This window comes from Lissotriton vulgaris, chromosome 1_1, assembly GCF_964263255.1.
Source record: "Lissotriton vulgaris chromosome 1_1, aLisVul1.2, whole genome shotgun sequence".
NCBI classification, from domain to species: domain Eukaryota; kingdom Metazoa; phylum Chordata; class Amphibia; order Caudata; family Salamandridae; genus Lissotriton; species Lissotriton vulgaris.
The window spans coordinates 992,946,585-992,962,173 of NC_141685.1; the positions used below are offsets into that span (position 1 = coordinate 992,946,585).

Here is a 15,589-nt window from a genome sequence, read left to right on the forward strand (position 1 = left end):
ATGACCAGACAAGTCAACGCCGTACCTCGTCATGCTTCAACATCCTACGCATGCTACGGAAGATCTTCCGGTGGATCCCCACCGAAAAGAGGAAGACGGTCACCCAGGCGCTCGTCACCAGCCGACTGGACTACGGTAACGCCCCCTACGCCGGAACCACAGCCAAACTTCAGAAAAGGCTCCAACGCATCCAGAACGCCGCCGCACGACTCATCCTGGACATCCCCCGACACAGCCACATCTCCGGACACCTGAGAGACCTGCACTGGCTCCCAGTCAGCAAGAGAATCACGTTCCGACTTCTCACCGACGCACATAAAGCTCTCCACAAACAAGGCCCCAGATACCTCAACGACCGACTTACCTTCTACACTTCCACACGCCAGCTGCCATTGACCAGCCACGCCCTTGACGCCGTTCCATGCATCCGAAGAGCCACCGCCGGAGGAAGATCCTTCTCCTACCTGGCTGCCAAGACGTGGAACTCCCTCCCAATCCACCTCCGCCTGACCCAAGACCACCTCTCCTTCAGGAAGCAACTCAAGACCTGGCTGTTCGAGCAGTAGCGGATCCCCATCCCACCCCCCCAAGCTCCTTGAGACCCTCCGGGTGAGTAGCGCGCTATACAAATGCTTGATTGATTGATTGATGGTAGAGGTGGAGATCTGAGTTCTGATGCCGGCGGATTCCTGGCTCCACATCCATCTTCTGGAGCTCGTGGCAATCCACAGTGCTGAAATGATTCCTCCCACCCTGCGAGGCAAGGCTAGTGTTGGGTCCTGTGCCTTGAGGCACTGCACCTCTGACAATGGCTTGACCACCACGGAAATTTCTGGTTGTGAACCACCTGGCGGGCTCATTGAATGCCAAGGGCTCCAGTGCAAATGGAGAGAGCCTTGGCTCAATCTTTTCGCCACTTCCGAGTACATGCAGTGTCCGTGCTTCTTCGTGTTGGTGTGTCCAAGGCGTTTCTCACTCATAGTTCTGTCTCAAATGGAACTCAGGATTCCTGTATTCCTTTCCTACAGTGCCACTCCTGCCCCTAGTTCTCAAGAACATCAGGACTGACTGGCCCCAAGTCATCTTGGAGGCACTGAATTGGACACAGAGAGTATAGTATCCAGAACTCCTGGGCTTGAGCATATGTCCTCCGACCAGGCTGCCCTTCTGGGAGGACCTGCTGTTGCAGTAACAAATGAGTATTCTGCACCCGAGCTGTCACTTTCTCACCCTTTATGGTTGAAGATTGAATAGCGACATCTGAACACCTACTACCCTCTGGAAGTGATTAATGTTATCTTGGCAATAAGGTGTCCCTCGACAAAAACTGTATATGTCTGTTGTTGAGATAAATATGTAGGTTGGTGGGACACACTCAGATTGACCCCCTCCAGGCCAAGTTATCTTACATTCTATTGTTTGTTTTGTCTTTTTCCTGGCAAGACTATGCTTTGGAGATGTTTAAGGGTTATCTTTCAGCCTTTTTACAGTTGCCTGATCAGCCCTCATTGTAAGTTACCAACTGTGATATGAAACAATATAATGTTATTACATTTTTCCTCTTTCTTCCTTTGTAATAACCCAATGGGACCATAATCCGGTCCCCACTTATTTGACTAGCACTCTGCTTGACAGCTATGCCTTACTGCTCCTTACTAGTAAGACTGTGTTCCTTCTCGCCAATACTTTGACACAGCTGTTTGCGAGGTTCCCTAGAGCAAAAGAAGGCAAGGCAGTGCACAAGAGAACCATCTTCCACTGGATCGTGCTCTGCATTGGCCAGAAAAAAGCCTCCGGGATGATTGTGTGCTCATTTTACCAGGACCAAACTTTCTACCACTGCGTTCGTAATCCCTGTCCTAAACATATGTGAGGCAGCTACATAGGCATCCCTCCATATGTTCACAAAGGACTATTGCCCGGAAAGTCAGCCTCGCTGAGAGGGGCTTTTTGCTTGTCTGTGCCACAGGCCTTTCGGTTTAAGTCCATTAATAGCCCCACCTCCAAATAGGTAATGCTCTTTCTGGTAATCTAGTCACAGATACCTCACAGACTCTCCCTTCCTCCCTGGTCTATGTTTGGACTCAATCCATTCTTAAGATCTCATGTCTAGAAATCTGCATACTGGGCACAACTAATATACTCCTGGGGCTCAGAGTGGGAGTGGGGACAACCTTGAAAGCAACTGACAGCATACAGGGGTAACTCCTGTATAAGCTCTGCACGTCTTTTCCAGAGTGGAACTGCATCAGTGCGGCGTGGTACAGCACCACCTGATGGCACGCCAAGGTACTCCTGAAAGATAAAAACTTCCTGGGTCCAGTCTCATGCCTGGGGATATTTTCAAATGGTGAGGAATCTGCTGCAAAATAGTCTCTACCAGCAAGGGTGTTACCGCAGGTAAGTAACTTATTCAACTGGCAGAAAGGTGCCTGGCATGGCGGCAACTACACAAAAAATGGCAACTGCTATTAAGTTTTTACCACAGGCAGATATGGAATGGAATCGGGCACTTAATGAAATGTCTTCTGAAACAGGATTTCAAGAAAATGATCAATGAATAATCACTGGTTTCACATTAGGTTTTGAGTGCAAGAGTGATTAGAGCAGAGCTAGCTGCTACAGGCTGCTGTCATGGGATCTCTTTGCGCAGGTATTTCTGGCTAAGGCTCGCCACTCTACAACAAGACACACATCAGGAAATTATAAATCTTCCTTTCTCTGGTACAGTATTGTTTGGGCAGCACACAGATGAAGAAATAAGGGTGAATTATAAGACCGTGATTATCCAAGCTGTTTGCCTGGAAAGGGGAAAAACTCAATGCAAAGCTAAGGATAACGGGTACTATACATGTAGGGTTCAAACCTCTTACTGGCAGTACCAGCAACAGCTCCAGCAGCAACAGGGCCAGTGGTATCCTCACCAGAAGAAATCTTTTAATATCCAAACCCAAACCAACAAGGCCATCAAACTCCAGAGCAAGATATCCGTCTAGGGATCAAAATGTACAACTTTTTAGACCCCCAACGCCCATCCACCCTCCTCTCCACCCAGCAGATACAGTACCGTGCTATCCTATCGACGGGCACAACAGATACCATCAAATCAAAGGTGTTTCCTTCGAAGTAGAGACTGCTGTCAATCAAGAAGAAATGTTACCAGCTGATAAACAGCGACAAACCGACACCTCAGCAGATTTAGTCATCTGTCTACGGTAACTAGTATCTGCTTTTTTTCAAATGCAAGGTTGCATATTTTTCTTTTACAGCAAAGACATGAACAGCAATGTTCGGAGGAAGAGTACAATTGGAATGACTGGTTGATTCTGACTCTCCCAGTAACGCAGTATTCTAGCGTGGTGATGCATATGGAGAAATCTTGTACATGGAGTTCCCTTCCATCAAGAAACACTGTTACAGAAGATTGTCATAGATGTGTAGTTGATGGGATGTGGAGCACATCTAGAAACTCAGTCCAGGATTAATGGACAGTAAAAAGAAACATCTTAGCACATCAATTACCTGGAATTGTGATCTCTCCACCTAGCCCTCGTAGCATTCCTCCCATTACAAAACCCAGCCATCTTGATTCAGACAGAGGACACCACTCTGATGCAGCATTTGAGCAAGTAGGAAGGCATGATATGAAGAACACTATCCAAAACGATATAGAATATTTGACTTTGGGCGTTAGCAGGAGGTTTGACTGAAGGCAGTGCACATTCTGGGGACACTAAATTAACAAGCAGATTTCCAAGTCCATTTATGATGGCAAACACAAATGGGTCCTAGGCAACACAACTCCAAATTCAACACCCAAATTTAACATTGTTGAGTTTAGCACCAAGGCTCCTGAAGTCTGACAGTATGGATATTTAAATCTACCATCTGCTTTTATAGAGATTCTGAGTGAACCAAATTGCCTTTAAAGAAGCATATATTATGCAGTAAAGTGAAACATTTTCAGTATATGGTCAAAAAAGTGCAATGAATGCTGTCTCATGTCAAGAGGTAACCTGTTGCATCTCCGAAGTTGGAGCTGTCGAAGTGCATCCGAACCCAATAGCGGAAAAAAACAATCTGAAGATGCCCATGCGCACTGTAGTCCAGGGGAGGAGTCACCTATCTTGTGATACTTCGAAGACTCTTCCAAGACAACAAGGTGCAAACATCCGGACCCAACACTAGGCGGCGATCTATGCCAAGATATGAATGTCAGCAGCCCTACATGCCAAGGAGAGATGCATACTGGTAAGTAGCATTTTCCTATCTTCCTGTGAGAAGCTGGCTTGGTATATGGTGTACACTTATGTAACTGGTCACCCTACACCAATCCAGACAACCCTTACTGTGATTTTAGCAGTCTTACACAACCTTAGAAAGCTCTCTAAGTAGTAGCTGTGGAGAGCAGCCTTCAGGCTTAGTCCAAAATGAGTGTAAAGCAGCTTGTTTCACCAAAACATAATCTTCTAGGTATAGATTAAGTGAAAAAGAACCACACAGTGTATTTATAAAGACTATGTATTTATTATAAAACACTCACTAACACATACAGATATCTCCTATCCAGAGATATGTACACTACACACAATACTTTTCAATCGAAACCGGTAAGTAGCATGAAATACAGTGGTCACCAGGGGGAGACCAAGCCATATACTAAAATAGTGGTAAGCAAGCCACGACTCAAGTCAAGACTATACCCAGAAGACGTAGAAGTGCCGGGGACCCAAGGAACCACTCAAGGTAAGTAACCAGGAGCCTCACGGAGGCCTTGTGCAGAGTGGGAACACTACTGCTGGATCAATGCAAGTCAATTGGGTAAGTCACAGTTGCAATTTTAAAGAAGGACCCTGAAGGAACCCCATGGAAGACAGAAGGTTGGAGAGCCACCCACCCTTGGATACCCTAGGAACCAGAATACCTACACTAGGAGAAGCCAGGTAAATAGGTGTGAAGTGGCATCGGAAATAGCCGTCGAACCCAATGGAGACTTCAGGAAGATGCAGTTTCTGGAGAAGGTGAAAGTGTCCGGTGGAACCCACAGGTGGATTCAGGAAGAGAAGTACCTGCAAGCAGAGGGGACAGAGTCTTTGCCACTTGGAAGTGACCAGGAGGCCCGGAAGACGAATGCCCACCGAAGTTAAGTGTTGCAAGGAAGCTGATGGTGACCATGGAACTGCAGCTGTGCGGTCCAGGTGACGCTGTGGATGACCAGGAGCTAGATAAGAGTTGTCCCATGTCTGATGTCGAGAGTTATGGGGACGTGTCCATCTGAAGTACCAACAGGTCTTGACAACTGCAATCAATGTGGAAGTCGAAGAAGGTGCAATGTCGGGACCAGCAAGGTCCAGGAGACTCACTAACAGGGGAGTCAAGGCAGGCCCGATCAATCAGGGGAGCCCACAGAATTTATGTAAAACCATGCAGAGTATTTCATGTAAATGGGGATAGACCTGGGGACGCTTTCCTCTTTCCTTCCTAAAGTGTGTTCAAAATTTTGCATCAGTTATGTTGCCTGTACTTTTCATAATCCAGTCACACCTGCAGAAAGATCCTTATTTTCGTGTGATGTTGGAGTACTGTGTTTTTGCGTAGAAAATACAGACACAGAAAATCCAACTAGCCTGTGATGCTGAAATACTTTTCCATAAACTGTGACCAGCTGATGATATTGGTACAGTTAGAATTGCCGAGCACTATGATGTAGGGTAACAACGGAACACATTTTTCTTAAAGATGCTCCTATATATGCCTCTGCTCAAAACATGTCAGCCTACCTCCAATCAAAGGTGGGCCTGCAGCATTGACAGTGAAAACCCTGTTTCGGTACACACTCAACACTTGTACATCACTTTCCTTGTTCACCCTCGCAACATTCACTTTGTCTTCACCCTTCAAATGGGGGTGGGTGTTTAAATTATAAGCTATCCTATAGCTTTAATGATCAATTTGTAGCCTGAGCTCTGGCGGCACAAATGCTGACTCTTAATGTCTGACTAACAACACGTTTACGTAAGGCTATTTATTTTCAGTTTTGCAACAACAAATGTTCTGCTTTCAGCCCCAAATGAAGTCTTTGCAAAATACCCCCTTTAATTTCATGTTGCTAGATGTCATTCCCAAAGTTATGTGTTAATTTCTGTTTTGCAAAGGAATAATAATCCTCTGTGTAGTCTCCCTTGAATCTTTCACAGATGACTGGATAACAGAAAACCTTTGTCATTTAACTTCTTTTATTCAAAGGCGTTGTTTGGAAAGCATACATTAGAAACAAACTATAAGCTCTCTATTTAAGAGAAGTGCAATACAGTGCAATACACTTAAATATGAAAAGGGAGGTGGGTGGGTAGACTGATTTGCAGTCAGGGTGGCTAGGAGAAGAAATTGTTGGGAGTTTCTAAGAAAGTCCATTAAATAGCAGGGTCTTGAAGGCTTTCCTACAAAGTTCAGATTTTGGTTCCACTGTAATTTCCCATAATTCCCTCTTTGTAAGATGGCAAGGCCTGAATGTTTTAGCTGATTGTGTGGCGCAAAACTGAATATAGGTTATCCAGTGGTAATTTGAAACTAAAATATAAAGCTATAGCAAAAATTTCTGGTCAGCAAGTACAGTTTTGTTGTCTGCTGCTTACAAATATCTACAGGTCTACTTTGTAATTGGGATGCTTACTGGATGTTCTCCTGTGCTGTATCAGACTTCAGCGGAGAGTTCCATTGTGACTCATCCTTATTTCTTTAAATAGCTGAAAGCGGTGCACGAACAGCTGGCTGCTCTGTCTCAACCTCAGCAAAATAAACCAAAGAAAAAGCCGAAGGACTTGAAAGACAAGAAAAAAGAAAAGCACAAGATTAAAGAATTAGTGGAGGAGCCCAAGAAAAGCAAGATTAAGGAACCACCACCAAAAAAATCCAAGAAAAATAACAGTAACAGCGGCACTAACTCCAGGTCTGTTTCTTCTGGCTTTCCCTTCTCTGCTGTCAAATTCTGCTTAATTTGATTAGTCTTATAAGTCTCACTTCTTTTGCTGCATGCTTTTGCAATTGGTGCTTGTGTGTTCTTCCCAGCCTCTTCCAAGTTAGTGATATTGCCCTTCTCTCCTTTCATGAGCCATGGTTTATTTGACTTATGCAGTTTCAACCTCTTTGAGATTCTCATGCTTAGCAATATTCTGCCTTTTAGTAGTTGGGTCCAGAAATAGAATTTTCTTTAGCTTTCATTATAGGCGAGTTTAAGGTATCAAGTGCAAGCCCAGGTGAGTCTGCTCCTTTTTTGGATTCTTTTTTCACCCTTGGGTTTGGAGGTGAAAAATTGTGCTGTGACTATTGTTGTTTTTTTTTCATAACAGATTTTTTGAAGTTTTGCCATAACAGTTCCCAGTTGGGCGTTCATATATGTTTACAAGTAAGCTTGCAAAATGGGGTATCACAAAATATTATTATATGAACTGTTGGACTTGGCCCTTCCTGCTGGGTCATCCCTAAACTTTTTGCCTTTTTCCTCCTATATTTCCTCTGACCTGTTTTTGTTGCTTTAATGACTCTGGGCACTTAACCACTGCTGACCAGTGCTAAAGTGCATATGCTCTCCCTGTTGTAAATTGTTACCTTGATTGGTGTCCATGTTTGGTTTATTTGGTTTACTGTCAGTCCCTAGTCAAGTGCACCAGGAGTGCCAGGGCTTGTAAATACAAATGCCGCTAGTGGGCTTGCAGCACTGGTTGTGCCACCCACATAAGCGGCCTAGTAAAATGTGTCTACGGTCTGCCATTGCAGAACCTGCGTGCAGTCTGCTACCGTCATGCTGACTGCGCAAGTGCACCTACTTGCCATTCCCCAAAACGTCTCTTAACTTCATATTAGTCACCCCTATGGTAGGCCCATGGGCAGGGTGCATTGTAAGCATAAGGTAGGACAAGCCCTGATGTGTGTGGTATGTCCTAATAGTGAATTACAGCCAATTTCTTTTTTCACTATTGTAAGGCTACCTGTTCTCATAGGCCAGAATGGGCTGCTGGAATTATTACACTCTATAATCCCAGCAGGCTCAGGGATTATGGTAGAAGATAAAGTTTAGTATGCCTGAAGTCCGAATAATAAAATACTTAGTAAAGTTTATTTTAATATCCTGTGTTTGCAAAGGCTACTTTTAGAAAGTTAGCATTTGCTTGCCTAATCATTTCAGCGCGCCTCTGCCAGGATCTGTATCTGCTGTCTGGGTTGTGTGAGTGACAGGGCTGGGGATGACAGGTGGTGAATACAGGGATTACCCCCAGGCTAGGCGGACCCTTGACTCTGAATAGGGCTGTGCTCTGCCACCAAAATGCTGGCTCCACCTCCTGCGGAGCGTCTTATGTCCCTGCCTTGCACCCTGAAAGAAGGCAGCTTCATGTGAACAGAGTGCTCCAAAACTGGGTTGAACCAGGCTCAGGCCCCCTGGCCTATAAAGATAAAAGAAATGTCCTATAAAAGTAGGAGCCCTGCTCCTAACAAATCAGATCCTGTTTGCGCTAAGAAGAAACTCTGGCCGAAGAGAAAGACCGGGGAAAGCTGCATGGAGGACTTCTGTCTCTAAGCCTGAGAGACTGGCCTGTGGTGGGTGCCTTGCTGCATGAAGGAGAGAAGGACAAACACTACAGAGACTTTACTTTATTTTCAACTTGTGCATTCTACTTGAAAAGATCTCCAAGGGTTTGCTTGTGAACTTGCCCCCTGAACTGCGCCCCAGGAACAGTGGGCGCAACCTGACGAGAAGTGACTCCATGACCTCCGCGTCACCCTGCCCGCCAGGACAACACCGCAACGCCGGACAACAGCCTAGAGCCGTCCGCACGAACCCGCCATCAAGAAAGAAGGTATTGTGCGCTGGGCCCCTGTTTGCAACGTACGCCTGCTCATCGGAGGCTGGTACGCCTCTTGCTTCACTTAGAACCTGGGCACAATGTACTGGGGCTCCCCGGAGCCTGGTACGCCTCTCGCTTCACTTTGAACCTGTGCGCAACGTTCTGTGGCTCCCCGGAGGCTGGTACGCCTCTCCCTTCACTTTGAACCTGTGCGCAACGTACGGGGGCTCCCGGAGGCTGGTACGCCTCTCGCTTCACTGTGAACCTGTTCGCACCGTACGCCGGCTCACGCGAGATGCATGAGGTTTGATGGGGCCGTGCAGTTAAAGTGGTACGAAGCGTACAAAAGCAGTGCGAAGCGTACAAGAGCGCTACAAAGTGCATAGACCTATGGGAATGGCCCAAAAGAACCAGAATATTGCATTTAAAGAACTGTGGCATCCCCAAAGTAACTGGAACCGTGTTTTGCAACCTGAAGACTGTATTTGTAAAGCCTGCTTAAAAGTATATATAAAGGATATATTTTTACTACACTTAGTCTTGTGTCATTGTGTGGAGGGGTGATGATTGCTGTGTAAGGTACTGCAAATGTTTAACCACATGTGCTCCTGAGATTAGCCTTGACTGCTTGCGCCACACTACCTAGAGGGTGAGCAGGGGTTATTTCTGGAGAGTAATACTTTGCCCTGACTTAAAGGAGAGGGTCCCTGCTCTTCGCAAGTACATACCTGTGCCAACCAGAGACCCCCAGTTCTAACATTGCTGGCAGCGGTGAGGATCACGAATTTGCATTTGCAGTGTCCATACAGTGATTATTGACTATTGCACAGTGAGTACTGTCCAGTAACTGAAGCCACAGACTCCTTTTGATTTGTGCTTTGCTAGAAGAGATCTCCATGTGTTTTTGAAGTCATGCCTGCGTCAGTGAAAATGGAAAAGGCAGCACCCATTTCTTCTATTGACTATGATTGGGAGAAACTAGAAAATTACACCAAGAAACAGCTCAAGAGCTTCTGCAAAAATTTGAACATTTCCATGACCGGACTCTCCAGAAGGGAGCAGTTCCAAAAGGCGCTGAGGGCCTGGGTCAAGGCAAGGAATGCCCCTGGAAAGGATATTGAATTTGAGGATGCAGAACAGCAGCTGGAGGGACCCCTGAATCCAGAGTGGAGGGGTGCAACCTCCCCGTTGGGTAGCAGTGTTTCTGCCTGATGTCTGTCGCCAGAGGAGCTGGCGGACAGGCAGGCAACCTGAGATCATGAATTGAAGTTGGCAGAGCTGGAAATAAATGGCCAATTGGAATCAGAGAGCAAGAAATTTGCTCTGGAAGAAATGAAAATGTAGCTTGCGCATGACTTGAGAATGAGGAAACTTGACTTGGAGCTCAAGGGGCTTGAGGCCAGGAGGGCTTCAGCCCAGCAACAAGAAATGTGTATAGCTCAGAGATTGAGCTTTGCTGAGTTGGAGGTGGAGTCCAGCTCAGATGGTGGCAGCAACATTAAGATAACCAGTGCTGAGAGCATAGTGCACACACCTAGAGATATGGCACCTGATTTGGAGGGGGTTAACATACACCAGAATGTTCAAGGTCATGAGGTAGCTCCAGTAGTGCGCACCGTCCCTGAAGGGAATAGGGTAACTGGCATAGGAGTTCATGGTCCTAGTGGTGGGAGGGATTTCCCCATGGTTGAGGTCCTGGTGGGTGAGTGTAAAGACCGCCCAGAAGAGTGTGGGTTGTGTGACATAGACAGTCCGCTACTGTCTGGCCAATCTCAGGAGAGTGGTGTGGGGTACGTGTGTGATGAACTGGATGGAGAGGTAAAGGATAGTTTGGTTAACCCTGCTAGGGGGCTGTGTAATCCAATTGTGGGAGAGCATACTTTAAGTCCCAGTTTTCCAGAGCTATGCCAACACCTGTTAGAGAGTGAGTTCTCTGACCCCAGGGAGCTCACATTGGAGGCTGACCTTGTGGTGGATTCCAGAGGGATTGGGGTGTGATCCTGTGGGGAGTGGCTCAGGTATCTTCCAGCCTAGAGTGGTGGAAGTGGCGCAGAGTAGCCCAGCTAGGTCCTGTAGTAGTGAGAGGGGTGTAGGGCCTCACGTCCTGTCCTTAAGGGGAAGGAGTCAGAATGGGTTTTGTCCCGGTAGTGTCCAACCTCAGTCTTCGAGCCTGGATTGTTCTTTAAGGGAACACCAGGTTGGGGGACTAGGCTGTCCGGATGAGTCACCCGCTGAGGGGTATCCCCCAGTGGCTAGAGAACGTGGAGGCTCTGTAAACAGAGCTCCAGTAGTTCTGGTGTCTGGCAGTACCACTCCAGTTGGGAGGGTGTAGAGGTCCCGATGGAGGGGTGAGAGGGGGAAAGAGGCCCCAGTGGAAGAACTAGTGGGTCAGGGGCCAGCCAGAAGGGCTGCGTCCCCAATGAATGACCAGGGGGACACCACTTCTGTCCTGGGGGATCTTCACGCACGGTCAGATGGACAGGGGTTGGGAGATGTGCGCCCGGCAGACTGTCACACAACACAGGAGTTGTGTGTTACCCTCAGGGGAGGAATACGTGCTCCCCAGGAAGTCCTGGTGCGCCAGGCAAGTGTTCAACTGCAGGGTTGGGTCCCTGAGTTGAGAAGCCAGGTTCAGAGGTTTCCTGACCTGGAGGGCAGGACCACTGTAATCAGTGTCCTGGCCCATGTCACTTCTAGGGCTACCCCTCCAGTGGGGAGTGGGCAGTACTCTGGAAGGGGGTGCAGAGGGATGGAGTTCTCGCCTCTGACCCCGGTTCAACTAGAGGGATTAGACCCTAGGTTTAAGGGCCAGGTGCAGGGTGTCCCCCCTGACCTGGTACCCCAGTTGCAGGATAGAACCCCTGAACTGGTGGGCGAATTATGCAGGACACCTGCCACAGGTGCCCTGCCAATTCTGGAAGGGGTACCACTCCAGGTGGGAGGGTACAGAGCCCCAAGGAGGAGGACCTGGTGTGGGAGAGGCCACCCCAGTCTTTGGTCCAGCCGCCAGGTACAGGTCTGGGGCTAGTGGGTCAGTGCCAGGATGTCATACCTGACCTGACAGGAGGGAGAATGGACAAAGGGTGCCAAGCACCTGGGGCTACTGCCCCCCACTCCCTGACGCCACAGAGGTTTGAGAGCCCTGAGAGGCATAAGGCCTGGGTCTCATTCCTGACTACTGTCGGTGGCCACTGTGACATTTTTCTGTCTGCCTGTTGGGACACACCTGTGAGCGAACTAAGGCTAGGTGCTGCCCAGGTGGAGTCCACGGGTGAAGAGAAGGGTTCCACATGGGTTGGCTGTGTGGACCCTGAGAGCATACCCAGAGGAATTGAAAAATGTTCAGTTTGGCGTAGAACTGGAGTCTGCCCCTGCAGTTGCGGGCCAGGTCCTTGTTCTATCGCCCAAAGCAGTGAAGACCATCAAGGTAGTGATTGGTCAACCCTGCGTTTTGGCTGGAAGGGGGTTGTGTTGGACTTGGCCCTTCCTGCTGGGTCATCCCTAAACTTTTTGCCTTTTTCCTCCTATATTTCCTCTGACCTGTTTTTGTTGGTTTAATGACTCTGGGCACTTTACCGCTGCTGACCAGTGCTAAAGTGCATATGCTCTCCCTGTTGTAAATTGTTACCTTGATTGTTGTCCATGTTTGGTTTATTTGGTTTACTGTCAGTCCTTAGTCATGTGAATGAAGGAAGGAATGAATGAATGAATACCCTCTTCTATAGCGCATGGCTACTCTTGAGCATCCCAGCGCTGTAAGACCAGAGGACATGGAAGACACTATTGGAACAAGTGTGTCTTTAAACGCTTCCTGAAAGCAAGGTGGTTAGTTTCGTGCCTGATGTCATCTGGGAGTATGTTCCATTCTTTAGCTGCGTGCACAGAAAGCCGACGGCCACCCATCCGAGTCAGCTTCGTCCTGGGGACTACCAGCAAGTTCCGCTGGTTGGATCTCAAAGATCTCACTGATTGATGGCGACGAAAGAGGGGATCAAGAATGGGCGGGCCAGCACTATGGATGGACTTATGCGCCAGGCACAGGGTTTTGAATATAATCCTTCCCTTGATGGGTAACCAATGGAGGGATTGAAGTGCGGCTTTCTCGGAGCATCTTTTGGGGACTTTCATGAGCAGCCGAGTAGCACAATTCTGTACAGATTGCAGAATTTTTATGGTGCCGACTGGAGCTCCCATATAGACGGCATTTGCATAATCCAGCCGCGACAAAATCAGCGACTGGACCAGCAATCGTCTAGCTTCGAATGGCAGGAGGTCTAACACTTTTTTTTAAGACTCAACAGTCCATAGCAGGTTGCAGCTACCTTCTTAGCCTGGTAATGAAATCCAAGGGAGGAATCTAGCCAGATCCCCAGGCTTTTTATTTGGGTCTTAGGTGCTGGGGGGGGGGGGTCCTAGGCAGTAAGGCCACCAAGGATCCAGGTTAATTGGGGCTTTGTGACCCAGAAGCATAATGTCCGTTTTGGCCCCATTTAGCTTCAAAAAGGAGGAGGTCATCCATTCCCGAACCTTGGTGAGACACGGGGTCAGATTATTGATCCCCTGATTTAAAGCATCGTTCCTCATCAAAGACACAACCAGCTGCGTGTCATCGGCGTAGGTAACAAGTTGGATTCCCCAGGGAAGAACCACCTCAGCCAAAGGTCTCATGTAAATATTAAACAGAGTAGGGCTGAGGGATGATCCCTGGGGAACGCCGTGATTCAGTTGCAGCTGGCTGGATGACACCTCTCCCTCAAAGACGGAGAAGCTTCTGTCTGATAGAAAGGAATGGAGCCATTTGATGGCCACTCCAGAGACCCCTGTGAGATGCAGCCGATGCAGCAAGAGAGAGTGGTTTACGGTATCGAAGGCTGCGCTGAGGTCCAACAGGACCACCGCAGCACAGCCTCCTGCATCCACAATACCCCTAACTGCCTCCACTACCGCCACCAGAGCTGTCTCTGTTCCTTGTTTTGCTCTGAACCCTGTCTGGGTGGAATGTAATCCATCAGTGGATTCAATAAAGGGAGAGAGAACTTGATTCACATGTTTTTCAGCTATTTTGCTGATGGTTGGTAATAGTGAAATGGGCCTGTAGTTGGCCAGGTCTTCAGGATCCAAGCTGGTTTTTTTTTAGCAGGGCTCTGACCTTAGCCTTCTTCCAGTTGGGGGGCACTACACCAGAGGCCAGAGACGCGTTAATAACCTGCATTATCACTGGGCATACTGTCCCTGATATCTGTTTAAGGACTACCAGGGGAGCAGCATCTAACGGGGAGCCAGATTTAAGATTGCCAAGGAGACTATCCACTCCAGCCAGATCCAATGGGGGGAAGACTTTGAGACCTGCAGATGGATAAGGGTCTACTTCCAGGTCCCCCTTATTTCCACTCTCCCAATTATCTGGAGTATCTGTCACTGGCGCAAAGCCGGAATAGATATTAGACACCTTGGATGCGAAGAAGACAGCTAACTCCTCACAGTGTTTCTGTGGGTTCAAAACAGGACTAATAGTTCTGAGGGTGGTGACCAGAGATTGAAAGATTTTAAAAATGTCCCTGGGGGCGTTAGCTGCTTCCGCAATTTTGTCCTGATAGTATGCGGCTTGTGTGGTTTTTAATAACTTTTTGTAGGATCTCAGAGATGACCTATGTTCGTTTTTCGCCGCATCTGCATAGTTCTTTCTCCACTTCCTTTCCGCACGTTTACACAGTTGTTTGTGTTCCTTAAGTTCCCTGGAATACCATGGTTGTTTGTTGGGACCCTCTCTGTGCCGTAGTTCTTTTTTTGGCAGGATAGGATCTAGTGTGGAATTGATCCACTGATCGAAGGCTTCATTGGCTACAACCGGGTCCTCATGGGGAGCGGGCGGGCAACTTTTCAGGGCTGCCTTCCAGTTTTCAGCTGGTAATCTAGACCATACTCGACTAACCTTCTTTAGAATGGAAGCCTTGTGGGTCTGTGTTACTGGAGACCACATAAAGGACAGTAGTGCATGGTCCGTGCACCAGGAATGCCAGGGCTTGTAAATACAAATGCCGCTACTGGGCTTGCAGCAATGGTTGTACCACCCACTGAAGCGGCCTAGTAAAATGTGTCTAAGGTCTTCCATTGCAGAAACTGCGTGCAGTCATGCTGACTGCGCAAGTGCACCTACTTGCCAGTCCGCAAACCTTCCCTTAACTTCATATTAGTCACCCCTATGGTAGGCCCAAGGGCAGGGTGCATTGTAAGCATAAGGTAGGACAAGCCCTGATGTGTGTGGCATGTCCTAATAGTAAATTACAGCCAATTTAGTTTTTCACTATTGTAAGGCTACCTGTTCTCATAGGCCAGAATGGGCTGCTGGAATTATTACACTCTATGATCCCAGCAGGCTCAGGAAACATGGTAGAAGATAAAGTTTAGTATGCCTGAACTCAGAATAATAAAATACTCTTTTTAGCAAAGTTTATTAATATCCTGTGTTTGCAAATACTACTTTTAGAAAGTTAGCATTTGCTTGCCTAACCATTTCAGCCCGCCTCTGCCAGGATGTGTATCTGCTGTCTGGGTTGTGTGAGTGACAGGGCTGGGGATGGCAGGTGGTGAATAGAGGGATTACCCCCAGGATAGGTGGGAGGAGTGCCCCTTGACTCTGAATAGGGCTGTGCTCTGCCACCACAATGCTGGCTCCACCTCCTGCGGAGCGTCTGATGTCCCTGCCCTGCACCCTGAAAGAAGGCAGCCTCCTGTCAACAGAGTGC

The 15,589-nt window shown here is 47.8% G+C and overlaps 1 protein-coding gene across 6 annotated transcripts in view; it reads left to right on the plus strand.

Moving 5' to 3' along the window:
* The window catches only part of BRD4 (bromodomain containing 4), a 1,320,550-nt gene that overhangs the window by 839,922 nt on the left and 465,039 nt on the right, over nucleotides 1-15,589 (plus strand). For all 6 annotated transcript variants that reach the window (XM_086960824.1, XM_086960816.1, XM_086960841.1 and 3 more), the window contains one exon: nucleotides 6,747-6,949. In XM_086960824.1, coding sequence (XP_086816950.1) covers nucleotides 6,747-6,949 — 203 coding nt within the window. The remainder of the gene's footprint in view (nucleotides 1-6,746; nucleotides 6,950-15,589) is intronic.